A 25,091-nucleotide genomic window follows, 5' to 3' on the forward strand; every position below is an offset into this window, starting at 1 on the left:
CACTGGATGCTACCAAGCATTTTCCATGAAAAAGCTGGGGAACTCCTACAAAGTGGATGAAACCCCTTACTAGAACAGTTATCGATTATTTACTTTCAAAAAGTAGATATCTAACAAATTACTTTCTGCAACATCTGTTCTGGACACAGAAGCTTTCAGTATTTTATTAATTATTTAGATAATGGAACAGGCAGTGTACTTAAGTTTGCAGATGATGCCAACCTGGAAGAAACAAGAACATGCTAGAAGACAGTATTCAAGATTTTCCTACTAAATTGGGAAATGGATGGGGAAAAATAGAACACAGCTCAGCACAGGCTAGAACAAAGTACCATATAAAGCCAGAAACAATCACTTCTAAAATTACAGGCTAGAAAACTAATGGGTTGTTCTAACAAACATAGTAAATCACGAACTGAACACGAGTCTAAATCAACCTGTCAAAGAAAACTCAGTCATCATACTGGGATGCACAAAACGGGTATAGGCTACAAGACACAGAGCAACTTTCTGCTTTGAAAATGCCCCAGCTGCAACGCAACATCCAGTTTTGGACACTCAGCTTCAGGGAAGACGTGGACTAAATGGAAGTCATCCATAGTCCATTCCCTCTCCAGCAGTGAAAATTATCATATGACTAGAAAATAGCCAAATGTAGCAAGAGATTGGAAGACTTGTTCCATGACAACAGTTTTCGCTGAATTGTGAGCTTGCTGGCTAGTTGTACAGCAAATGCACCAAGCAGAGAACTCGAAATAACTCTGCCAGTTTTGCTCTGGATGCTTCTCTCTTCCCTGAGGCTCAAAGACACTGTTAAGGTTCAAAAAAGCACTTTGAACCTTGCAGTTCTCATCTTAAAGATGCATGGGGAGATTGCCCAGGCACATGGAAACGAACATGGTTTTGTTCATATGAGTATATGCGAACCATAAAGAGCTTTACCTATGAAAGAAATACCCAAGAGAGACCTTAGCTTCTTTTTGTAGGTGCCTGTTAGGGCATGACAACAAATTGGCTGAAGGCGGAAACAGTAAAGTCCAAAGCTTCTCTCTAGAAAAACTCCCTCAAAGGAAGGGAAGAAGAAGCCAGGACATGGTACCTGACCTTGAAAGCTACCAAGACTGGAAGATCAGAAAGGATTTCCATAAAATTGTTCTCAGGTAATCGCAAAGGAACTGGAAGAACCTCTGAGCAAAGCTGACAGGCGATAGGCAAGATGGATTCTGATAGAAATCTGACTGAGCAAACTAACCTGAACTACTGTTTCCCTGTGGATGGGTAAATGCTAGCATTTCCTGGCCACATATCATCTCTGGAGGAATGAAGTCCTCAGCTGGGTTCAGTTCAGGCTTCCTGCACGGCCACAAGTATCTGCTGTAGATAGACAGTCTATGATCCCAAACAAAGAGCTGTGGGCTTGCTCTTGTAAACAGGCAAACTCAAAGCTTTGCTAAACAACAAAGGCTCTCCAAAGACAATGGATCTTGACTGAGGCACTGTATTCTTGAGGTCTTTTGCAACACTGTCCTATCCTCACAATGCCAACCATCCCCTGACTGTGAAAGTAGTAACATAAAACATTCTAAGGGCAACAATTAAAACTCCTTGAATCACATATGCTGGATAACAAACAGCCACTGCAGATTTGAAAGTACATGTTTCTAAGAGGAGTCACAGAACAGTTGTTCTACCATGGTAAAAGGCAAGGATGAAGACTGAACCCCGGCTAGGAGAGGGTCAGCAGACATAGCTTGGAGACTGCATCGACACACCAGGCAAGGCCAGCTCAGCAGGAATACATGGAAATAGGCTCAAAGAGAACACAACAACTTTACAAGGTGGCAGTAAGAGCTTGATGAGTACATAGCCCCTGAATGTAAGACATGAGCAAACATACCTTTTTACAGGAGCTGTAAATTCCATCCAACAGAAAGGGCCTTCGACGTCTCTCGGGGTTGAAAGGTGAACCAAAACGAATGTAGTGTTTAGGTGTAGTACAAATTAGCGGGGAGTGGATGAGACCTGGCAACATATTTAGGGTAGTTGCCAAAACTGTTGGGTCTGTAGTAATGCGCAAAGGGCATTCAATAGGGCACTCCTGCTTTTCTGCCTTGTCATTCAGCCATTCGGTAACAAGATACTGAAGGAGAAAACACACATGTCAACGCAACTAGCACAGGTGAAGAAGAAAGGCAATATGGCACAAAGGTGTATGGGGAAGCAATGCTCAGGTCAGCCCGCATGCTAAAACCTCCCTCCTCCTCAACAGGAAGGAACACAGCCAGGGCTTCCTGCGTCAAACCCAATTCTCATCTGTTGCAGGCACAACAGGTAATCCAGTTTTACAGAAGTAGCTCAATTTTATGCTCCATTGATCTTATTAGAAGGTTCTCCCAAAACTTGATCACCTTGTTCAAAACTAGTTTCTAGCTGCAAACCTAAACGTATTAATGGCTAATTTATGCCCAGTATGTGGCAGCTGCCGCTAGCTTCTGCAATTTTTCCTCCTTTCCCTTACAAGTCTCTCCCAGCTTGTACATTATAGTCCGCAGTCACATTCCCTCTTGGTCTTCAATTCTAAGCTGAAAGCTAACCTCTTATACTTTGTCCTAAACAAACACGCCGCAGCCTGCCATCCCACCCCATCCCAGAAAGATACCGCCACTGATTGCCACACCAAACACATTTTTATGCCATTCTAAATTTATTTTTAAATTTCAGCTGATCTTTACTACATAATGGCTCCACTTTTCTCTCTTTGTTCTCTTGCTGGTATACACAAGAGAACCTTTGTTTTACTATCCTTCACAAGATGCAACACCCTGGTTATTTCAAGGTGGTTTTGGTTTTTTTAAGCAAGTCTCGCTACACCTCTATGCTGCTTGATTTAGGGTAACTTTCTTGGTTGACAGTCCTTTTTCTCCTTGCTCCTAAGACACTGGGATTACGCAGAAAACTTCTTGAGATTGTATGCATCCAAGCTTTTCTAATAAACAACCTTTCTTTTGGGCCCAAAAGCTAGTGCTCTTTTCCAAACTATCAGCGTCTAGTTTTTAAATGCCAGCTACCCCATCAGAGTTGTAACAACCACTTTTGCATGCTGCCGCCAAAAGCTTTTGCTAGCTTACGGTGCATAGATCCAAACACATCAGCTCTCCCCATCTTTCTACTGGTACCTTGTTCCCCTGCAGGAACACCACAAACAGCTTGTTGTCCTCATGGCCTTTGCCAGCCATCTCCCAAGCCTCTCACTGCCCTCCACACCAGTATTGAAACATCTGCTTTTTGCTTCCCTCACCCAGGGCTCAGCCTCCACCACCCAATTCCTTATGTTGCCAAGCCCCTCCGACCCTTCTCTCCCAGAGCCCCTCAAGCTGGAAACAGTTTCTTCCCTGCATACACAAAGCTGTGTAATTTGCCTCTTTCTAGACTCTTTGCCATACCCAAAAGTGAGACCCTTCCTGTTGCAGCTGTACCACCCTGTCGATATCTAAGGTCTATGTAGACTTGTTGTAAAGATCAGCTAATTTCTTTTTCTGATCTTTGTATGTACAGGGCTGAGCAGCCAGGTTCTGAACCACGATGAGGGCTCTTAGCCACTACAGAACAAATAATACAGTAAATATAAAGTCACACAATTCCAACTATTTTGAAGAACTGTTTCCCCTGAGCCAACTTTTCCCCAAAGGCCACACAAAACCTCTTTTTTCCCCTCTCCAGTTTGAGCACTCGATCATATTTACCTTTTTAGTTTTGGGGTACTTTACTGCAGCTCGATTAGACTGAGATCCTGCAGCCAGGATAGCAGTTGGGTCAGATCCCGTCAACTGTCTGCCTTCTCCTGGACCTTCTACATTGCTGACATCTGTTGCGGTTACCAAGCTGGCAGTGCTTCCTTCCTCTGGGACAGCCTGTGCGAGTTCAGCTTGCTGGGAACTGGCTTGTTTCTGCCTTCTCAGTCTTTGTGCTGAACTGGTCCGGTATCGAGAGAAGCGACTTTTTGGTCGGGGCCTGGAGGGTTTTGCTGGAGCTGGCTTAGTAATTGTTTTTTCAGGGACAGCATCCTACAATATAAACTGTCATTAGTCCGAGCACCTCCAAGAGTATTCCTTTTCTCTGCATACAGGATCAAGGATTGAGATTTATTTATTGACACTACCTGACTCATAAAATCTGGTTGGACCCTGTTTGTATTGGCTCATAAGATGGCTTTGGGGACCCTTCTAAAACACTGGCACGTTATCGTTTTGTCTGCTGTGTTCTTAAAGGGGTCAACCAGAACATTGGTCTTAAGGAAGAAAGCAGCAGTATGAAACTTGTACCTTGTCTCAAGGTAACTGCTCTTAATCCTGATCTGAGCTGACATGTATCATTCCAGGCAAGTATCTGGGCCCTGCCATATAATGGGAACACATGCATCCAAAGCAGACCAGGCCAAAAAACAAAGAAAAAGCGAAGGAAATCACTGCAGTTATGCATCCAACGTAAGCTCACCCCTGCCATGTAATGGGAACACATGCATCCGAAGTAGACCAGGCCAAAAAACAAAGAAAAAGCAAAGGAATTCCTCAATCACTGCAGTTATGCATCCAACGTAAGCTCACACCAGTACAGAAGGGGCCCACTCGGTGAAGGAGCTGGGCTCGTTCAGCCCAGAGAAGACTTAGGGGGACCTAATAGCAGTCTTCCTACATCCAGACTGAAGCCACCAAGAAGATGCAGTGGTGCATCAATGTACATACACTGAAATGAGAGGTTCAGACCAGATATAAGGCAAAATTTTTTCACCGTGAGAACGGTCATGAATTGGAAGAGGTTTCCCAGAGGGGCTGTGCAATCTCCATCCTTGGAGGTATTCAAGACAAGACTGGGTAAAACCCTGGCCACCCCCGTCTGACCTCAGAGCTGACGCTGCCTGACGCAGAATGGATTAGAGACCCCACGAAGCTCCTCCCAACCTGCATGATCTTATGATCAGATATGCTGCATCTGAGCTTCTTACAAGCTATTAAACAGTCCTATCTTTGTCTTACCACTACTTGTGAAGACCGTCGTGTGTTCACCCCAGTACTGCTGTTACTGTTAGAAACATTTGGAGCAGCAGCACTCAGTGCTGAACTTCCGTCTTCAGTTTCAGGAGCCTCTGTTTTTATTTCCTCCAGCTCAGGAGCTTCAGAATTGATGTTGATTTCAGCATCAGTGCTGTTACGGTCTGACGGTTGCTCTCGCCTCCTCTTTCTCTTTTCCAAGTTTTCAAACATGTGCATGATGGCTTCTACCTTTCTGTCTTCCCGGGACTAGAACACAAGAGTAAATTTAAGTCAGCACTGCAAATTATGCAAATAGGAAGAGGCAAGAATAGATACGGGATGCAGCACAGGAAGGAGAACAACTGCCAAATAGCAGTGACAAGAGCCAGAAAGGGGACAGAGAGAAGCAGTTCTTTTCAGATATTTGCATTTTTCAACATGGCAAATTTCCCAGAACAACAACAACATAATCATGTGTTCATAGAGTAACTAGAAGAACTAGACTTTATTCTTAAATAGGAGCACTTGGATACTACTGAGTTATATTTATAAAATATCCACAAGGAAACGCATAATTTTTAAGAACTAAAAACCAAAAGAAAGAATAAATAGAGTGAAGAGACGACTTGGAAACAAATAGAGCTACTTGCTAATAACTAAACATTAGAAGCAAACAGAAGCCAGAGGCAACAGAAGCAAGTGAATCAGTAATTTGCAGCAAGTATAACACACCACACAAACTGACTAAAATGATCCAGATTCATTCCTTCCCTGATGTCAGGAGATCACCCAGCTCAAAACCAAAAACTTTTGTCTAAGCAGCTTACATAGTGGCTAAGAAAAGCAGAACATGAGAGGACAGAGAGGCAAGACAAAGGTATTTATTAGGTAAACAGAAAGGACAAGAAATCTTTATCACCTAGCTGTGTCAGAAATAATTGGTAATTATGCATGTAAAAGGCCCAGTACAATAATGCTGCAGTGACTGGCAAAACCCAGGCTGAATCAAGTGAATTTTAAGAAGTGGGGTCAAGTGCCTTCCGAGACTTTTTATGGAGGAGAAAGTATCTTGAAGCACACAGCAATACTCAGTCACAGCAGTCTGGCCTTTACAGTTTTCTGTTAAAAAATATTCGATACGCAAAAAAAAATTAGAAACTGGGGAAACTATAGATACAGGTATTTACCTGGCACCAAGTATAGAAAACTGAATCTCATTAAAAGAGATTAACTGGTGCAACGTACAGGAACAGGGCTTACAGGCTCATGGGAAACTAACAGTTCACTTAGTCTTCTTGAACTATACTGTCCCAGAAAGAGATCAGCTTCCCTGCATTAAAGTGAAATCTTTCCTCCAAGCTTAAGGCCAGTCTGATGGAAGACTGCTCTTCTTCAATTTTCAATAGAAACTGACTGCTTTATCTTGCCTGTTATAAAAAAATCCATGAGGTAATCCAAGGATCTTTCCACTGGATGGCCCTGAGCTCTGCAATTTGCTGCACTATCTTAACATCTAAAGCATTCTCAGGAAATTTACACATGGAAGATCTATATCCAATTAGAGAAAGACGGGTGTTTGAGATATTTGGTGAACAAATGAAAAACAGGGAACTCCTAGCTCCAGTACATTTGTTGGCTGGTAGAGGGATGGGAGCAGTTTTTCTTTTTTTCTTCCTTGGGTTTTTGGTTGGTTGGTTGTTTTGTGGGTTTTTTTTGTTGTTTTTTGTTTGCTTTGGAATTTTTTTTTTTAATTAATGAATTAAGTAGAGCCTCCATTCACATGCATAAAACATTCTAATCCAGGGAGCAATCCCAGGTGCCATAAGAAGCACAAGAAAAAAACCCAGCTCCACTCAGTACAGAAGAAGGCTGAGAAGGGACTGTGTTATCAAAGATCCAAGAGCACTAAGAAATATTTTGATCAAGACGACTGATTAAGACGATTTGGGAGCACAAAGGGATTTCCTAATAAAGACCACAGCAAATTTTGTTGACTTGTGCCAATAGTGCTGTTGGTCGTCTACGCCTCTTACTAACTTTTGCCACTTGATCCTACCCTTTTCCCACATGGCAACATGTTTATGAACCCGTACAGGGAACAGATACATGTTAACAAACCTAACCCAGCAAAAGGGGTCAAGTTTTAACAAAGATCAGGTTCTGGTTCATCATATGATCTAGTTGAAGATGTCTCTGCTCATTGCAGGGAGGGTTGGATGAGATGACCTTTAGAGGTCCCTTCCAACCCAAACTATTCTACGATCCTATGATTCTTGTACTGGCATTAAGGAAGGGAAGCAGGAACATAAAAAGGGTGCAATTACCTTTTTTTAATCTGTTGCTGATTGTCTTGTTAATGGTATGTTTTAGACTATAGAATAGCCCTGAAAGTAACAGTTAAACCTTTCAATCAGGAAACAAATCTGTCACATACCTTCTAATCTGCAGTACCCTAACAGAAATTCTGGGATGTGAAGTCAACCTGGGTGTTTTTTGTTGTCGCTGTTTTTGTTTGTTTTGTTTTAAAAATCAAATTACTGAAGACCACTGACAGTTGGAATTTGTGTTGAAATAAGTGAAATAACCAACCGGACCTACTGGTCACTGCACGAAGCAAGTCCTAAGGAGGATGATACCCAGACTGAGAAAGGTACTTGCCCGTCGGCTGTGGACCAAGGCTCCCTGTTCATCTACAGGCTCCTCTTTCTCCCCTTCTTGTTTCTCCTCCTTCTCTGCCACCTGAAAGAGAAGCGCAGCCTTAGCACGTCAAACAAAATCCGGTACTGTTTTAAAGTTATCACGATTCCTGTGGTTATCTAAGGTGCTAAAGGTTTAAAAAAGGCCCCCTGCAGTTTCTGTTCTGAAGATCCCAGTGCTGTATTGGATCAGATTCCACACCACTGAATGATAAAAATATATGTAAGTGTCAAGGGTTTTACCTCATTGTCACTGGCTGCTGCAGGTCCCTCAGGAACTTCCTCCGTTTGTTGACTGCTGTTCTCATCCGATGCAATGCCCTGCTGTTCCATTTCTAGTTCCTTTCGACGGGCTTTTCGCCGGCGTGTTTCTGCCCCAATCAGTGTGCCTAAAACAGGTGGAGGTAGGTGTTCTGCAGCATTTGGGCTACGTTTCTGCACAGGGCAATTCCGGTTCCCCTTGTGACACGCACAGTCCACTTTATAGTTGCTGCTCCAAAACACAAACATAATTCGTGTCACTCTTCATTTCTCAACCCTTGTACAGAGACATTCAATGCATCTCCTACTAAACATCTCACCACGTGCCAAAGCAAGGACAGCAGGCTACCTTATGGCCTCTATTGTAGAATATGCCAGCAGAACTGGACAGAATAGCCGGAAAATGCAATTCAGTAGAAAACGGAGCAAAATGTAGAATGCGAGGAAAGGGCTGGAGGAAGATGTCCAGTCCAGGAGGGCAGTGGAGAGCTCCTGGGCGAGGTGAAGGACTCACCAGATGTTGTACTCATAGTCAAAGGCGATGGTAACCTCTGTGTCCTTGGCAATGGTGGCAACAGCATAGATACACAGGTGGATCATCCCATCAGCAATCACATGACGAACCTTGTTAAACAAAGTAGAGAGAAACTAACATCTCCACAAGTTGCACTTCTTACTTCCAAGAGGGAAGCCTCCTTCTGCAAAGTAGCTCTTATCTATTCCATGAATAATTATCCCAAATTCTCCATAGGGAAAAGCCTGCTTCACTGCTCTTGTCTCATCCTGTGCTTTTCCACTTAAACTTACTACCACCTGCTTACCCTATCATTCTGCAGCCAAAGCAAAGCCATAAAAGAAACCTTTTCCTTCCAAAGAAAAAACTCATGTTCCCAAACTTTCTCATCTTCCAAGTATAAACCACCAAACAAGCAAGAGATTTACCCCATTTACTGCATTTTAAGTTTGAATATTTATAAAAAGGGAATGCATTAAGCCTGTGTAAAACATGTATTTGCAATTACAGTGATGGTGAAGTGAGAATTTACCTCTGCATTTGGAGTGCAGGAACGCCTGATGAACCTGGCATCATTACCAAAGGTGCGGGCATCAACACACATTTCAACGCCATTAAACTTGGAGTAGAACAGCACAAAGGGATATGGCCTGGAGAAGTAACAGAATGTCTCAATCCCAAAATACCCAATTCCCATGGCACTTATAACAGGTATCCCTCACTTCACTGGAAGCAGCGCTTCCATCAGTGCTATTGCTCTGGATGCTTATGCACTTCCATCATCACAGTTCAACAAATCTACTTCAGAGGGTTTTAGTCCATAAGCAGAGCATCAAGCTGAGGTTGTATATTTGATTTCACGTTTCTATGGATGGCACAGCTGACAAGGGCCCTGTAAGCGTGCATTATCCCATAGAGACACTAGTCTCTCCGTGCCATGATGCTCTCATACTAATCACTTCATAGTACTCTTACTTTTTGAAGAAATGCCCATTGACCTCGAATTGCTGTCGTAACATAACCTTCCCTCGATACTCAATTATAAGGGTATCTAGTGCCAAGTCTCTTGCTGCCCTCAGGATCTTCCGGTGCTTCTGAACCCGAGTCACTCTTCCCAGCTGCAGCTGTAACAAAAACCAGAGCAAAATATGAGAATTTAAACCAAAGACCTCTAACTCATGAAGAATATTTTACCTACATGAAAAGAAAAATTACTCTAGTAGCAACACACAGAAACTCTGCCAGGAGAATATACTGTTTATTCTGTAACATTTTAGTAATGACCAATGACCTTGATAATATTTATCAAAAGAAAAGAGTACTTAATTCCTTTCCTTCAACAGTAAGTCTTACAAATGTATCAGACCAAGTATTTCAGTCTTGCAGCTAGGAGGCATAACCAGACCTGTCAGTTGCTGCTAACGGGGAACTGCTCTGCAGTTATGGCCACTTTCACAGCCAGAATAACTCAAATCTTCCCTAAATTGTGGGTTGTCACATATTCAGAGGAAAAACCACAAGCTTTTCCTTCTGCAGAGGATGGTAAAACCTAGCTAACAGGCCAAAGACTTAAGCTGGCAATTTCTATCTCCATCCAGAATCTTCTCTTCATCTGCCTGCTCAACTAGTGCTGTGGATTTTCTTTTTTTAACATGAAGAAATACATTTTTAACTAAGTAGTGACAGTTTGCTGAATCTTCTTTATGTTAAAAGTCTACAGCTCTATTACAATGGATTTTCACAACAATGTGTCTTGACAGTATGAAACCACAACGTTCTTTAAGCACAGACATCCAAATACGACACATTTTATGGAATAATGGAAGGGATATTATAAGCACTAGGGCATCGGAAAGACCTCTTCCATAAAAACAAAATACTCTTCTTGCTTAACAGATTGAACCTCTCTGCGACTAAAAATTATGTGAAGATGGCTGGCTGCCTCACCACAAGAGCTGCGCGCTGCTCTTTCCTAAGCATGCTATTCACTGCTCATAAGGACCTGGTTTTGATACTTTTCCGGAGTGAATTGAGGCATAAGTGTTCTTACTTCAGTAATAATGACAGTCATCTATCTAAATTAGAAGTAAACCACAAGATTTTATTAAAAGCAAGCTCCCAACTTTTCCCGATAAAACTCTCTTGTTAGAAACAGCTACTGAGCAGTCTGCTCAAATGGATAAAAATCACATTAGCTTAAGAAGGGGCTCAGTCTGGACAATGACAGAACGCATGACATTCTAACCTTGTGAAAATAAAGTTAATGCCTTAAGGTAGCACTCAGCACTGGGAACCAAACAAAATCCTCCGTACTGACCATATGAAAGTATTGAACCACAGATTTTTTTTTTTTTTTGGTAGCAATCTTGTATGTGCTCTGAATTAAACCTCTTTGGGAAGACGATGACTTTCGTTGTTTTAATGTGACATTATACTGTGCGATCTTGGATCAGCCAGTAAAGTAACATCTATTTGTTGACTTCTCTCACTCAGGTCCAGGATAAAGATAGCTTTATAAAAATATTAATTTGAAACCTATGCAGATGGGAGTAATGGTCTTGCTGTTCCAGATCTCCTCTTTAAGATATATCCAGTGCTACATTTATCATGCCTATGGGGTATATCTCTTTTTCATACCACTGTATCTGCCGGCAATTGGAAAAACCTGCATGTATGGAGACTCTGAAAAGCCTTGCAGAGTGTCATTCATCTCTTCATATCTCAGGTCCTGATAGGAGCTCACAGAGGATTCCCCAAGTCCACTGAACTGGCATAAAAGAAACATGTTATTTCCACACTAAGAAGCCACACTGCTGGCCCTGATTTCTGATCGACAACCCCATGACACAAGTGAACTGTAGGATAAGACTGTTTACACTGCCGAGAATAGTGGCTAAATTATTTTGAAAACATTGGATACACTTTGTACTATCCAGCTGTGGTAACAGAGAACAAATAAATGGGACTAGATTTGTTAGTGTGTGACAGAAGGAGATAAGGAAAAAGTATCTGAAGTTAGTAGACAAATTAGGACTGAGACATAAGTGCATATCCAGTTGAATAATTTTGTTTCTACTACCACTTGTTTGCTGTTATAATCAATTTCTCATCTAAGCTGGCCCTACGCAGGAGGGTTGGACCAGATGACCTTCAGTGGTTCCTCCCAACCTAAATTATTCTACTACTCTATCAAATTCTCTTCATATCTTTCAGAGATGCAAGTTAATGTCTGGTAGCCTTCACTCTCAACTTTTGGCCCATGACTGTCTTGTATTACAGTTCACCTGATGCTGGAAAACAGCTTTTGGTTTGTCAAGCATCTGGCAGTAGCCAGCACTAAGATGATTTTATTCATGACGCTGAACAGCTTCATATTTTCACAAGCTTCCCTTTGCATCATTAGGACAGTCGAGAATTGGTTTATCCAAAACATTCCAATGATCGAAATACCATATCCTGCATGTATAACGTCAACCCATCTTTCCCTACTCCTCCTGGCTTGGGGAAGCTTCCTCCTTCTATTTTTTTTTTTAAAAAAGTATACACTTGCATCATTGTTTACCCAAGTCAAACAACTCTCTCAACTGTGAGAGTATGCAGGGCATATAAAATATTTTATTTTTATTCCTTTCTCCTCTCTCCAGAGTCTTCATGGCCAAATAGAGCAGTTACGATAACCACCTTCTACACACAGCTGCTATCTGCATATTGGCACGACCCCCTTAACTTTTTTCCTAGCTCGAAGTACCTATTTCCTTATCTCCCAGAAAAGCTATTTTTACGTCCAGTAATGACATCTAGATAAAAGACAACTGATGCAAACCCAGAAGCCTTCTCAGTTTGTCTAACAAAGATGAGACAAATGAGTGGAACAAAAATATAAAGCCCAGGACGAGAGACCAGGCACGCCACACCTGTGCAGGCTATCCTTGCCACACTCCACAGCCATCTGCTGAGCAGAGAAAACAAGGATGTAAGGGCTGACAAGCAGCAGCCCGGGACAGCCACCTGGTCTTTCCTCAGCATCCAAGAAGAACTGCAGAGCCACTAAGTCCCTTTATACTATCCCAGCACGCGCAATGATAGGTACCTACCTACAGCTTGTTTAGAGTAACTGCAGCTCACTAGGAAGTTTTGCAACTTTCTATCTTTTTGTTTCTTTGGGATATATCGCATTTGGAGTCTTCTGATTTGGAATGCTGGCCACTTTTCCCTGTGGGAAAACCTATGTCTGTACAGGGAAGGGAGAGGGCAAGACAGCATGACAAGAACAAGCACATTTATGTATGGTATCTTTTATAATCATCTGTCCTGCTGTACTCTATGAAGGTGATAAAAAGAAAGAGCATATGTTTTATTACTTATTTCAGGACTTTTCCTAAAACTCATGTGAAGGAGACAGAAGAGTTTACATTTAGACTCAGAAAATATTAAGATTTCTAGAGAAGCAGAACTTTTTCTTCCCTACATTTCCCCAGTTGCTCTCTTTAGGAAGGCTACTCACATAGCCAAGTAGAAGTGTTTCTCCCCAACCCCCAGAAGTCTTATTATTGCAGAACTAGAGGCAAGAGTGGAAGGAAGTTGGGTCCAAAGTCCTCTTTCTGCACTCTCCCTTACTGGCAATATCTGTGCTCTGCCTGATGTGCTTCACCTACATGAAAGCAGAGAGAAAGATGGGAAGGAGCACATGAACTTCACAGAGTGGTGAGTCAGCTGATACAAACAAGAATGATTCAAGCACAAACATATACCTGATATTCAGGTTTCTGACTCTGCTCCGCTTCTACAGAAGAGGTGCCCCACATCTGTTTTGGAGCCCATCCTTTTCAGTTGCACCTATCTCCATTCTCCTGGACAAGGAAGCCCTATGTCCATTCTCCTGGACAAGGAAGCCCCACAAAGCCTGAACTGAGTGGGAATGCTGCTCTCTGTTCAATAAAGCACGGACCAGATGAAACATCAGCTGAGAAGAGTAGTGGGGAGGACATACAACACACAAACACATCCTCTTCCTGTTTCTCCTTGTCTACATGCACTCCATAAAGCTGGCAAGACAAGACACCAATCATTGCACATCTTGGAAGAGAAAAGTTAAGGAGGGACAGTTCCCTAAAATCAATTGTAGTTGTGCAGCATTTGAAAGTTACCAGAGTCCAAATAATCATCCAAAATATTGAAATAATGTTGAGAGGTTCTTTAAAATAGATTTCCACACAACATGAGCCAGGAAAAAAAGAAAAAAAAAAAAGACAGGAAAACTCAGCTGGAAAGCAGGAAATTTCCTATCTCCAGCAAGTGATAGATCTGGTTCTGCCTCAAGCCATTCAGCGACCAAAACTATTTATGGTAAAATACCTGTGAACCATGCCACAGAACTGTACAAAACATCCCCAACTTAGCAAGACTGGTTTGGTTGAATGCAAGTGTTTCTCAATCTGTCTTGGTACTGGCATCTCTTCTGTTCCCTTTTATATCAAATCTATGCCTATTGGTCCGAAATTATATGACCGGCTACGATATCGCTCACCCATGCCCACGCCTTACATCCAGAAACCAGAGGACCTGACCTACCCCACTTCTGTCACAATGGTTCTTACCTGCATCTGGGACCCAATAACAGTATTATTGCAGGCCAACTCTGTTTTGTTGATTGTGTCTAGCATAGCAGTTTTGCCCACATATTCTTTATTAGAGTTTAGATGACGCTCCAACAAGTTCTGTACATCAGCGCTGTACTGGTTAGTAAAGGCTTCTTCGTACTGATCTGTCCAGAGTCGTATTCGATTCTCCCACCCTTCAGCTGTGTTTTCATCCAAGGCATGCGCTTCAGAAGGGGAATTCTGCACCAAACAGCAAAGGGTGAATGGCTAGCACACAACGGGAAAAACCTATCCACAGTACTCTGAGCATACGAATATGCTACAAAAAAAGGGCAAATCTATTCCAAGCTAAGAAAGTGTCGGTTATGAGGACACATTTTTCAGAACCTGCATCCTCCAGAACACTGTACAACAGTGCCACTCAGGAATCTACGGAGAACTCTGTGCAGGACTAAGACCTCTTGAGAGTTGGTACTTGGCACTGCTACATACAAGAAAATTAAGCTAGTACATGGCCAGAAGTTTTTTAAGTCACATTGGAAAAATAATTAAGTAGATTAAAAAAGCAAAGGAACAGAACACTCAAAGGCAAATAAATCTCATGTAGGCTTGTCCTACAGTCAACCCACTCATGTCCAACATAATGCTAGATGATGCTGACTGCATTTCCATCTTTGCAGTGACTGATCCAAAAATACTTCTGAACCTTCTAGCTAAACGGTCATCAGGGTTTCAAGAAACTGAATGTAGAGCATAAGCTAATAACCAGAGAGTTAAAACTGCAAGTCCTAAGCAGTGTAAAGAAGAGAGGGCAAAATCAGGTAATCCGTTTATACCATCTTGTGAGGGAGGGGAAAAAAGAAGCTGGTAGGGGAGAGGAAAAAAAAAAAAAAAAAAAAAGCTTCATTCTTTACTTGACAATAGTTGAAGTAATTCAACAAATAATATTCCAGAGGTCAGTAACTCAACTGGCTTCATAAGGGACTGAGACATATGTGACACTGAGGTATTAGTGACAAGGACCACTGAAGAACAATCATTATTTTCATCATATATATTAAAAGCATTAAGAGTTTTCATGCATTTTTACCCTCTCAAGACACTTGTGTACTATGGAGATGGGTACACACAGACAGACACACCACAGGATTGTCCCATTTCCTCTGAGCCACCTGCCAGAAGCAACTGTCAGCTACAGTACTGGGGTCAGATGGAATTGAGTGAATTTTAAGGCACCTCTTGTATTTCTAGGAACATATTTAGGTCAAAGTGCAAGTCTACTTTTTTTGTCAAATAAACGTTCTATCAGATAGCCACACCTACCGGTACTGCAGAAAGTCAGAGATAAAAATATCATCCCATCCATCCCTAGTAAGAGGATGTGGAGAGAAACAAGGCAACACTGCTAGGGACTCCCAACATCAAACTTGTGTACTACTTTGATGCCCAAGCTTAAAATAGCTTTGATGCAACCAAATGATAACTGACCTCACAGAAGAGTGGCCACAACCAGTTCTACATCCCTTACATCAAACACCCCACTCCCAAGTGTCATGAATCAGTCATATCTCTTGGAACTGGATGACATTACCTTACAGAAAGCTATCTGAAGCAAAAGCAAGGTTCAAGGGGCAATTCCTGTGATACCCTTTTGAATAGGCCTGCTTGTGGTGCACGGTAAGGCTTGAGATTATTCTAAGGCTGGTCCCACAATCAGAAATTCCCCAGGCAAACCAAGAGAGGCACAAAATACGGGACAAAAAACCCACCACCATCACAGAGGGTTCTCAGTTCTACTCACCTTCATCCTCAGAGACTTTCGTGAGCCCTCTCGAAAGGCCTGTCCCCCGAACAAGGAGAGAGGGAGGGAGAGAGAGAGAGAGAAAACCCAAAGTATTATATATTTCCTCAGAATTAGCGTCCCAGAACCACACTAGATTTTACTCCAACAGACCAACCCTTAACAAAAGATGGCAAGAATTACAGGAAGACCTACACAAGCAGCAATGGACTTGAACAAAAAGACTCTGCAATGCAAATCCAGTGGAAACTGCTGAAAAGCTTGACGGCCAGGATTTCTGAACTAAAAAGGCCTGCTTCGTAATTAGTAAAAATCTCAAGATCAAAACCAAAACTGTCCCAACGAACCCCACTTGCTTTGACAGAAGAAAAGGGCCAGCAACAGAGTCAAGGTGGTTCACAACAAAAAACCTGAAGACCTCACATGGCTCCTGCTCCCAGTCTTTTATTTAATCAGTGCCTACCAGAAGAACTTCAAGGGAAACCTAACCTGGGGAAAATCATGATAAAGCTAGCAGATGATGGGAAAGAACCAGCTGCTCACACACTTGCATTCCAATATAAGCAATCCAAAATAATTTCAGTCCCCAAACCCTCACAAACCAGACAGTAAAGTCATCCCTCAACAAATGTTCATCACTACCTACATAGTTTTCCACACAGGCACTATCTCTGTCCCTGAAGAACAGTGCCAAGAAGCTCTGCAGCCCAGATTCCTTAACATAGCCTGCTAAGAAATGCCATGCTCCCTTCATTTTTCATTTCATTCACAGACTGCCCCTTTGCTACAAACAGACAGACTCCAAAAGCTATTTCCCCAAATCCTAATAGAGCAGAAGGGTAAATATGTAATCGAATCCAAGCTCCGAGCATGAACGGACAGTGTTGGGAAATAAGGGTGGAGTTCCAGTAAGGTAATTTTAAACCAACAGCCATGTACTCTAGCAGGTCACAAATACAAGGCATCACACTATTACACCAGAAAGAGCAATTCCTGACAGGACGAAAGTTTCTTGTCTACTGCCAGCTTGTCAACCTGCTCTCAACAACACTCCACAAAACATTTGGTAGGAACTGCAGCAATCTTGTCACACTCGACATACCTTGATCTTTTTTGCCTTTGGAGCAGTGCGAGCTTTTTCTGTACTCCTCTTCCTCTTCTTAGGTTTGCTTCTACGGACGCGGTTGACGGTCAGCGTGATGCTTGTAGGGGTGTGCTGCGTAGCTGTGTACAGCACTGTAGAGGGAGATAGTTCTTCATCCCAGCTCTCAGTTGCACTGCTGTCCCCACCTATAGAGAGAAGTGCTTCATAAGCAATGTTTTTATTAATCCCAAAGAGAGCAGCTTACCCTTATGTCCATTTTCATCAAGACAACTTGATGACCCTGCATAGCTCTTCCCTGAGAAAACTATACCACCTCAGTTTTCCCACCCAAACTGGGAACAGGTCTCCCAAACTTCTGATATCTCACAGAATGGCACTGATGAACATTTCCCTTCCCTGTTCACAAGATAATCTGATTTTCCCCAAGAGCTAACTGAGGTGAGGCAGAAGGAGAGGAGAAAATCCCAGTGGTTGGGAGGCAAAGAACATTAGTGGGCAAAAGACAAAGGACTTGCAGAAAGAAAGCAAAAGTCACTATTATCAGAATTACAACCTCAAGCTCACCTGACACGTTGTCCTGCTTCCGCCGGCGGAGTCTGATCACCTTCCCCCTGCTCATTCCTCTGCCAAAGGAGAATGCACAATTGAAGCTGGTTTGTAGGAGTAAAGTCACTTGAAATTCAACAGGATGTCACAAGATGCGTGCCCTCAGTGGGGCCCAGGATGATAAGAACATCGATTTAACATCCTCATCTCCACTCCTGGTGCCACCAACACTTGTCAGGCTGACAACGCAAAGGAGGAGGGTCAATACTGGGTAAAGCACTGGAAAGAACGCTCCAGTTAGCAAAAGGAAGTCCGTCCCACAGCCCAAAGGTGACACGGTTCAGTATGAGAAGTCAACACAAGGAGCAGTCCGGATCTGCACTGCACCAAAGCTTACCTGCACTTTTCACACTTGAGGAGGAAACCATCTTGGGAGACACTGCAGTGGCACCAAGTGGGAATTGATTCTCCTTCTGAGGAGCTTTCACTGTCCCCGGAGTTCTCCTCATCAGGCGAGTGCAGGCCGTTCAGTTCTGCACGAGGTATAATGGTCTGAACAGGAGGAGAGGCTGGCGGCGTTGGAGGAGGAGGGGCTCCATAATTATGATCCTGAAAATGAGTATTTGCAGTACTACTTTTAACGTGAAGATATGATGCCTAGAAACCGAAGTCCCAAATCCACAGTTCCCAGGTTATTACTTAACAAGAATTATTTAAAACAGTAGTCTGAATTCCTCAATCTACCAAGAAGGTAAAGCAATAGCTCTGAAAGATGTGAACGGTTTTCCTCTGCACCAATGAATTAAATTCAAAACCTATGAAAACAGCTAGGCTATTTCGAAATTAACTGTTGTACTGCTAATAATCCCAGATGACATCAGTGGTCAAACACTGGAACTGGTTGCCCAGAGACGTTGTGGAGTTTCCGTCTGTTGAGATATTCAAAACCCAACTGGACACGGTCCTGGGCAACCTGTTCAAGCAGAGTCAGCTTGAGCAGGGGCGTTGGATTACGTGATCTCAAGAGGCCCCTTCCAACCTCAATGATTCTGTGACATCCTGTTCATCTCATAGTTTCAAGCCATGTTCCCACTCTTCCTGACTGTTCCTTGTTTCTCATAGTTGTAAGTTACCGATACGAAAATCTGCACAGTTGAAACAAGTAGTGCACAGTAAACCAAACAGGGCATAAAATTACCACCAGGAAAATATTATATATTCACATATATTCACACTTCATTCATATACTTCATTCAGTTAAAAATCTATCACCTAATAAAGCTTGCTATAGAGTATGCAAGACTTCACAAACAATAAACACACAAATGCAAAATGTATGGCAGAACTCAGCTGTAACTCAGTGTTCCCTAATAAATAAGCCAAAACTCCTAAGGATTAACAGGCAAAGAACTATGGAACAAGGAGAAAAGAGTAAAGTAGACAGTAAAGAGCTGATTCACTGCAGAGAGAGTACTCACTGCGTAAGGCAGCCCGCGATAGCTGTGTTTCTGGGTGGCCCCATAGCCGTGGCTGGAGTACACATTCTTCTCACTGACAGCTGGACTAGCTTCCACAGACTCTGGGCTGCAGAAAGGGCCAGAAGTAAAACCCATCAATACAACATCATTTTTTTAGTGCCAGTATTTCACTGCTCTTTTCTATTCAACACATGAGCTCAAAATGAAGAAACTTCATGAAATCGAGGTGTTACTATGTGCTTCACCTGGCATCATGTGTGCAGAAGTCGTACAGGATGAACCTGCTTTCAGAAGGAAGGAACTGAGCAAGGGCCACCCCGGATAACTCATTAAACTGGGTCTCAATCTGGCAAGTTAAAAAGATAATTAGCATGTAAGCAGCTTGGTTTCCTTATAGTTGAGGAAGTTGGGTCTAGTTCAGGATTCACATCTGAACTCAGCCAGCCTAATCTCAAAGCCACTGACTGAACAGTACTGCCATGTTATCTCTGCAACAGCTTATTTCAAATAGCAGCTAAGCAGCTTTCCTGCATCCGCGCTTGTTTCTCTCTCCCTCAGATACTAATTGTTAGCTGAGTCCAACGTCCTGTGATAAAGTCTGCATGAAACCTGTAGCTGTCCCGACAGCAACTACCAGGAGTTGGAGATTCCTGTTACAAAGAGGCAACAAAATTCATGACCTGGACAGACACTGGCCACAGACAAATCAGATTCGCCCTGTGCTTTCTATACAGCAACATGGAGTGCAGTGTACTGAACGGGAAATTTGCTGCTGAGGTACGATGCACTCTTCCACCACATGGTGGTGGAAAAAACAGCTAAAAATGAAAGGTATATCCTTAGCAGAAAGCTGCAGAAACCCTACTCAGAGAAGGGACAGCTGCAATTCAATGCAGGGAATATTAGATAATGAGGCTACAGACAGAATACTAGCAAGGAAACACTGTCTGTCACAAGCAGAAGATACAAGTCAGCTAACCTCTGCACAGATCAGAAGTAGGGCCCATATCAGAATACAGCAGAATATTACTGAATCATGTCTGCAGGTGAAATCATCTTCAAAATTACAGCATGGAGCTGAGCAAGCAGGAAAGAAAAATACAGGAAAGGAAAACTTTACCTTGGACCTCTGCTGCTCTGGTGAGATCTCGCAGGATTCTCAGTGGGTCCTACATTGTCAGTGTGAATCGGGCAGTACTCAGACAACAATGGCCAGCGGTCACGCGTGGGGCAGTGTTTAGACACCACCCAGGAACACTAACCCCTGTGCCCTTTGGACTTCCTATTAGCTTTTGAAATCTCTGCTGCACTGAAGTTTGCCCCACCCTGCCACTAAACCCGATATACTCTCCAACGCATGAACCTTCTAAGCTTCTGGCTTATTCTGGAGTAAGGTGGATCTGTCTTTGCAACATAAAGGAGCAATAGTTTATTGTACAAGGAACTGCAGAAAGCGGAAGACCTTAAACCTATGCAAACTGCACTTCTGTAGCTCAGGATTTAGGAGCATGACATGATAAATTCAGTTGGTTTTCAATGTAACTACAGTCAGCTAAATTGTCAAAAGCAGGAGATATAGGTGGCGATACCTCTCAGAGGATATGCTTCTTAATAAAAGACACCATGTAGAGCTTGCCACATAATCCAGCCTTGCTGGATCTTTGCAGCAGTCCTTCAGGACTTCCGGATTGGTACAAAGTTAAATCCATTCAGGTTTAATCGTATTTTCAGAAACAATACTAGAAGGAAAAGAGCCTAAGCAGCAGATCCATCCTCTGTCCAAGTCACCCACATTCCTAACTACAGTCAGCCTGGAATACCAGCAATGCTGCCGCAAGCATTAGCAATAAAACTTCAGGATTGCTGGTGCAATGGTGTCCGGGGCAACAACGCTGGGCCCATGCTTCCTCAGCAGCAGCCCGCCAAGGAGCTTCAACAATGTCCAATATGTGGTCAGACTAACACAGCAAAGCTACTCTGCAGCCTCCATGTCACCCTCAGATGAACACAAACACTCTTCAGCATTTTGACCTCCCCTCTGTATCAGAGGCCAGGGGAAGATGCTAAAGCTCAGCCTGCAAAGAGGGCCAGCTAGTTTTACTTTTACCTTCCCACTGCCTTCATGATGCACATCTTTGAAATCAATCCCTTATAAGAGACAAGAAGCTCAGGTACCCCAGACTTTATGCATCAAACTAGTAGAGTTTCAAAGGAGAAGTGGAGGATAACCGTAACTTTGAACAGACTCATGAAGGGCACTTCAGCAGTAAGTAACAGCGCATCAATGCAAAGCCTGGAGAATAAAATCCTGGCATTCCTAGTTTTTAGAAAACAGAGAAACCAATTCAGAAATCTTCAAAAAGCCTTTTTTCAAATCACTCCAGCCTAGCCTCAAGTTGGACCTACAAATATCTTGCAGCCAGGGAAAAAGAAAATGCTTTGCAGAAGGTTTACAGACAGTCTTTTTGATATTTCAGTGTTACAAGGGACATGCGTAGATATATCTGGCTCTCCTCTCTACCATGCTCAGCTCTGAAAGCAAAGGGCCTAGTACATGAGTAAACTATTTAGCACTCTTTCTCCTGTCATAAACAGTTTAAAATTCCTGCATGTTGAGTCTTTAAAGTGCTGGTGTGGGAAAAGCATGGTGACAAGCAATACTGAATGTTAAATCTTGAAAAGTGAAGGATCATATACCCACTGCAGATGAGTGACTTACTAGATTCTGACTCTCTGTCTAAAAACAACATGTAAAAATATGGGCTTTAGGATGGAAATGAAGTATCACGAAGAAGAATGCCTAGAATGGGGCCAGTGCCAAGACAGACAAAAAAGAGCATTAGTAGTCTTGCAGAGAGTGCGACTGTGCAGTCAAACTCTGTGCGTAGTCAAATCAGGGCAAGGTGGAAGGGAAAAACAATGATTCATATCCTAGCCCACTGCTCTTACAGCTCAAAATTAATAGTCTGGAGCAGTATCTCTTCTACACTGATCAATCTGACATGCAGGTATTTGCACAGTAGGTGCCTTTAAATAATACATGGGGGAAATCTATCTCCAAAGTGCCCTTTGTAAATTTTTGTAAAGAGATGCTACAGTCTGTATTTCAAAGGAGGATGCAGGAAAGCAGGAGACAGAAGCACACAGAAATAACTTGAGCCCTCCCTCTCGCCCCCGACAAAAACATAGTACTCATCTGAGCTGACATCATTCTAACAAGGGTTTTAAGAAAAGATTGCAATGCAACGTTTTCTGGATTTGAAACGTTCCTGACTCCTGCAGAAGCAGAGTCTTTTAAAAGAAACGGTAAGTCCCCTCCAACAGGCCTCAGAGATAGGACTGCGGTGACAGCCCTGCACAGGGTCCTGTGGTGGGGACCCTGAAGGATTGCCCACTGAGGTGTGCTTCTTGGAACCTGCTCAGGGGCAGAAACAAAATAAAGTTGTCTACACAGGCTGACGCTGTATAGCATCTCTGCCCAAGCTCCAAAGGGGTCCAGAAATCAGTCATTTAAGATTGGTACTGAGTCTGAGATAGTAAGCTCTACTGAGAGGGAGGCTCAGCACACTGATCCCTCATATAACACAGCTTTTGGAAAAGGAGCTGGCTCGTACCTTGCCAACGTCAAGCATGGTTACAGCAAATGACTGCACTTGAGAACAGACTTACTAGCCAAGCTGATATAAAACCCATGGTTGAGTGCCTCATACGGTTGGAATTCTCCTTTTCCCTGTCTCCTGTGTCAAACTTGCCAATTTTCATAACACTGCATTTGTTAAACACTCAGAGTCTGTCTCTGCATTCACCTCTCACATAGCCAGTGGACCAGCACGCCCTTCCTCCCAGGTGGAGAAAGCACCGTCACTGATCCTGCAGCCCCACTCCAGGGCAGCCCTCTGACACCCTCCCCTTCTCCTCCTCCGTGGGGTAACACTCACTCCGATCCTGCAGCCATGTCGGAGTAGGACGTATCTGGTGTGGTGACTCCCAGAGGGATTGCAATGCTCATGACGCCCGTCGGGGATCACGGAGTCCAGAGGGCAGCGACTGGCCGCTCCGAGGGCGGAGAGGAGCCGCAGAGCCTCGGCCAACACGTCACGGACATGGGGAAACCTACCGGGGTAGAAACAAAGCATTGCATCTCCGTTACAGGATGAGGTCTCCCTGTATACCCCTAAAGAAGGCTTTCACAGCAAACGAAAAGCAGAAATAGATTTCCATCAGTGACATGCCACATCATTTTTACTTCATTTTCATATGTGAGGCCAGGGGAAAGGTAGATGGTAGTAGTTTGGTGGGGTTTTTTTTGTTTGTTTGGTTGTTTTTTTACAGTCTCGGATTGACATGCAGTGAGCTGCTCTGCCATAAAGCCGATAATGACAGTTTCCCCCCTCCCCCAACTAAACTTGGGACTAATTATCAGATAAGCAATCTATTAGCTCCTTCTGCATACAAGCAGCAGCTGTCACCTATCACCCACAGCCCTTCATCAGCATTTCCTAACTCCTTCCCCAAACAAGTTGCAGGCAAAGCCCCATCTGGGAGGACAATGAGACAGAGCCGAGGTGGACTGAGCTGAGACCTCTTGCTCGAGATCAGCTTGTATTTGCACTCACTGGGCGCACAGCATGGGCGAGCGCGACCGGCAGAGCGGCTATCCCCACGCCACTGATAGCCTCTCCTTGGCAAGCGAGGCCCGTCCTGGATTCTGCACCGATTACTCAGTCCGGCGAGCCCTGACGCAGCGGGCCCCAACTTTCCGAAATCCCAGCTGACACCTCCCTGTGGCAGAGCCACGTCAGATGTCTGGGCGCTCGCGCATAGGCCACTCTGACGAGAAACACGGCGGGGCCATTGGCTCGGCGCGGGGAGCCGGGGTGAGTCAAGGCAGCATCACGGGGCGCAGCCGCCGGCCGTGCTGGGGTCGGCAGGGAAGCCCGTGCCCAGGCTCCACCTTCCCTGCTGACTGCAGCGTTTTGCTAAGGCAGTGAGCGAAATCGCCGATAAATGCAAACTTCCAAGGGTCGGACGGCAGCCGGAGGTAAAATGGGATCAGCTCCTTGTTATGTAAATAACCTCAATAACACAGACGTTCATAAAGGAGCTATTATTCTACGCAGCTCTGAAGAAAACCCTCACGATACAGAGCAAGGCTGCATTTCAGCACATAGCAAAGGTAGCTCCAAAACCAAAGAAAAACGGTGACAATTTAGCCATCCTCTCTGCACATTAAACTTTAAGGGCAGCCTTGAATAACTTTCCGCAGTCTTCCCCCAGCTCCGGCAGCACGGATGAGCCAGCCTGCGCTCACAGCCGGCTGTCACATGCTCCCCGGCATCTCGGGGGCTCTGCCAGCAAACCTCCTGGGCTACAGAGAGGCGGTGAGCCAAGTTTTTCTGTGGGTAGTGAATTTCTCACAGGGAACTGCCTTTGGACACCATAGTCCAGCCATTGTTTAACACAAAAACCCCAGAAACACAAAAACACACACTCACTATGAGGGCAAATGAAGGAAGAGTGAGAGAGTCAAAAAGTTTAAATGCCACACACTATATTGCCTTTTCCTGTCTTGAAAGGCAGGCCACTTCTCTTAGCACAAGGAAATATTTTCCTCCTTCAGTATACATCCCTAAGAGAAATCTTTCTGATAGTATGACAGGCATACAGCGACTTACAGAAGTAGCACGTAAAGATTTTTAAGTGGTCTGTGGCAATTCCCTGTTATGCCCCAAAGCAACGGTCTCGCAGGGAGGTGGGAGATGAAAAAGAAAACAGGCAGGACTCAGCTCACAAGCAGCTCAAACCCAAGACAGCCCAGGTGTCCTTGAGTGTGTTTTTTTGAAAAATAAAAAGAAAAATAAAAGGACCTTTAGGAAGCATCTCATTTATCCTTTCTCATGCTTGTGACATTGACACCAGATGAGACAAACTGCTGCTAAAATACAGCTAAAAGCTACGGACATCAATCCCTGCTTCAACCCAAAGTCACATAAAACTCTGGCAAAAGGTTAAAAGAAACGGGACATGTTTCTCAGTGTCTGAAGCGCCCTTCCCCCTTTT

The 25,091-nt window shown here is 43.6% G+C and overlaps 1 protein-coding gene across 2 annotated transcripts in view; it reads right to left on the minus strand.

Moving 5' to 3' along the window:
- The window catches only part of SETD5 (SET domain containing 5), a 41,201-nt gene extending 18,055 nt beyond the window's left edge, over positions 1–23,146 (minus strand). The window contains exons 1-15 of one of the 2 annotated variants that reach the window (XM_009284415.1): positions 22,970–23,146; positions 19,032–19,137; positions 17,951–18,162; positions 17,572–17,792; positions 17,005–17,192; positions 15,903–15,941; positions 14,099–14,341; positions 9,477–9,625; positions 9,034–9,151; positions 8,502–8,611; positions 7,970–8,216; positions 7,689–7,769; positions 5,034–5,297; positions 3,744–4,064; positions 1,898–2,140 (exon numbers count right to left, since the gene is read on the minus strand). In XM_009284415.1, coding sequence (XP_009282690.1) covers positions 1,898–2,140; positions 3,744–4,064; positions 5,034–5,297; positions 7,689–7,769; positions 7,970–8,216; positions 8,502–8,611; positions 9,034–9,151; positions 9,477–9,625; positions 14,099–14,341; positions 15,903–15,941; positions 17,005–17,192; positions 17,572–17,626 — 2,058 coding nt within the window. In that variant the 5' untranslated portion in view covers positions 17,627–17,792; positions 17,951–18,162; positions 19,032–19,137; positions 22,970–23,146. The remainder of the gene's footprint in view (positions 1–1,897; positions 2,141–3,743; positions 4,065–5,033; positions 5,298–7,688; positions 7,770–7,969; positions 8,217–8,501; positions 8,612–9,033; positions 9,152–9,476; positions 9,626–14,098; positions 14,342–15,902; positions 15,942–17,004; positions 17,193–17,571; positions 17,793–17,950; positions 18,163–19,031; positions 19,138–22,969) is intronic. The other variant, XM_009284414.2, reaches the window with a different exon arrangement.
- Positions 23,147–25,091: the final 1,945 nt, after the last annotated feature.

The sequence above is a fragment of the Aptenodytes forsteri genome, unplaced genomic scaffold (genome assembly GCF_000699145.1).
Source record: "Aptenodytes forsteri isolate BGI_AS27 unplaced genomic scaffold, ASM69914v1 Scaffold53, whole genome shotgun sequence".
In the NCBI taxonomy this organism is placed as follows: domain Eukaryota; kingdom Metazoa; phylum Chordata; class Aves; order Sphenisciformes; family Spheniscidae; genus Aptenodytes; species Aptenodytes forsteri.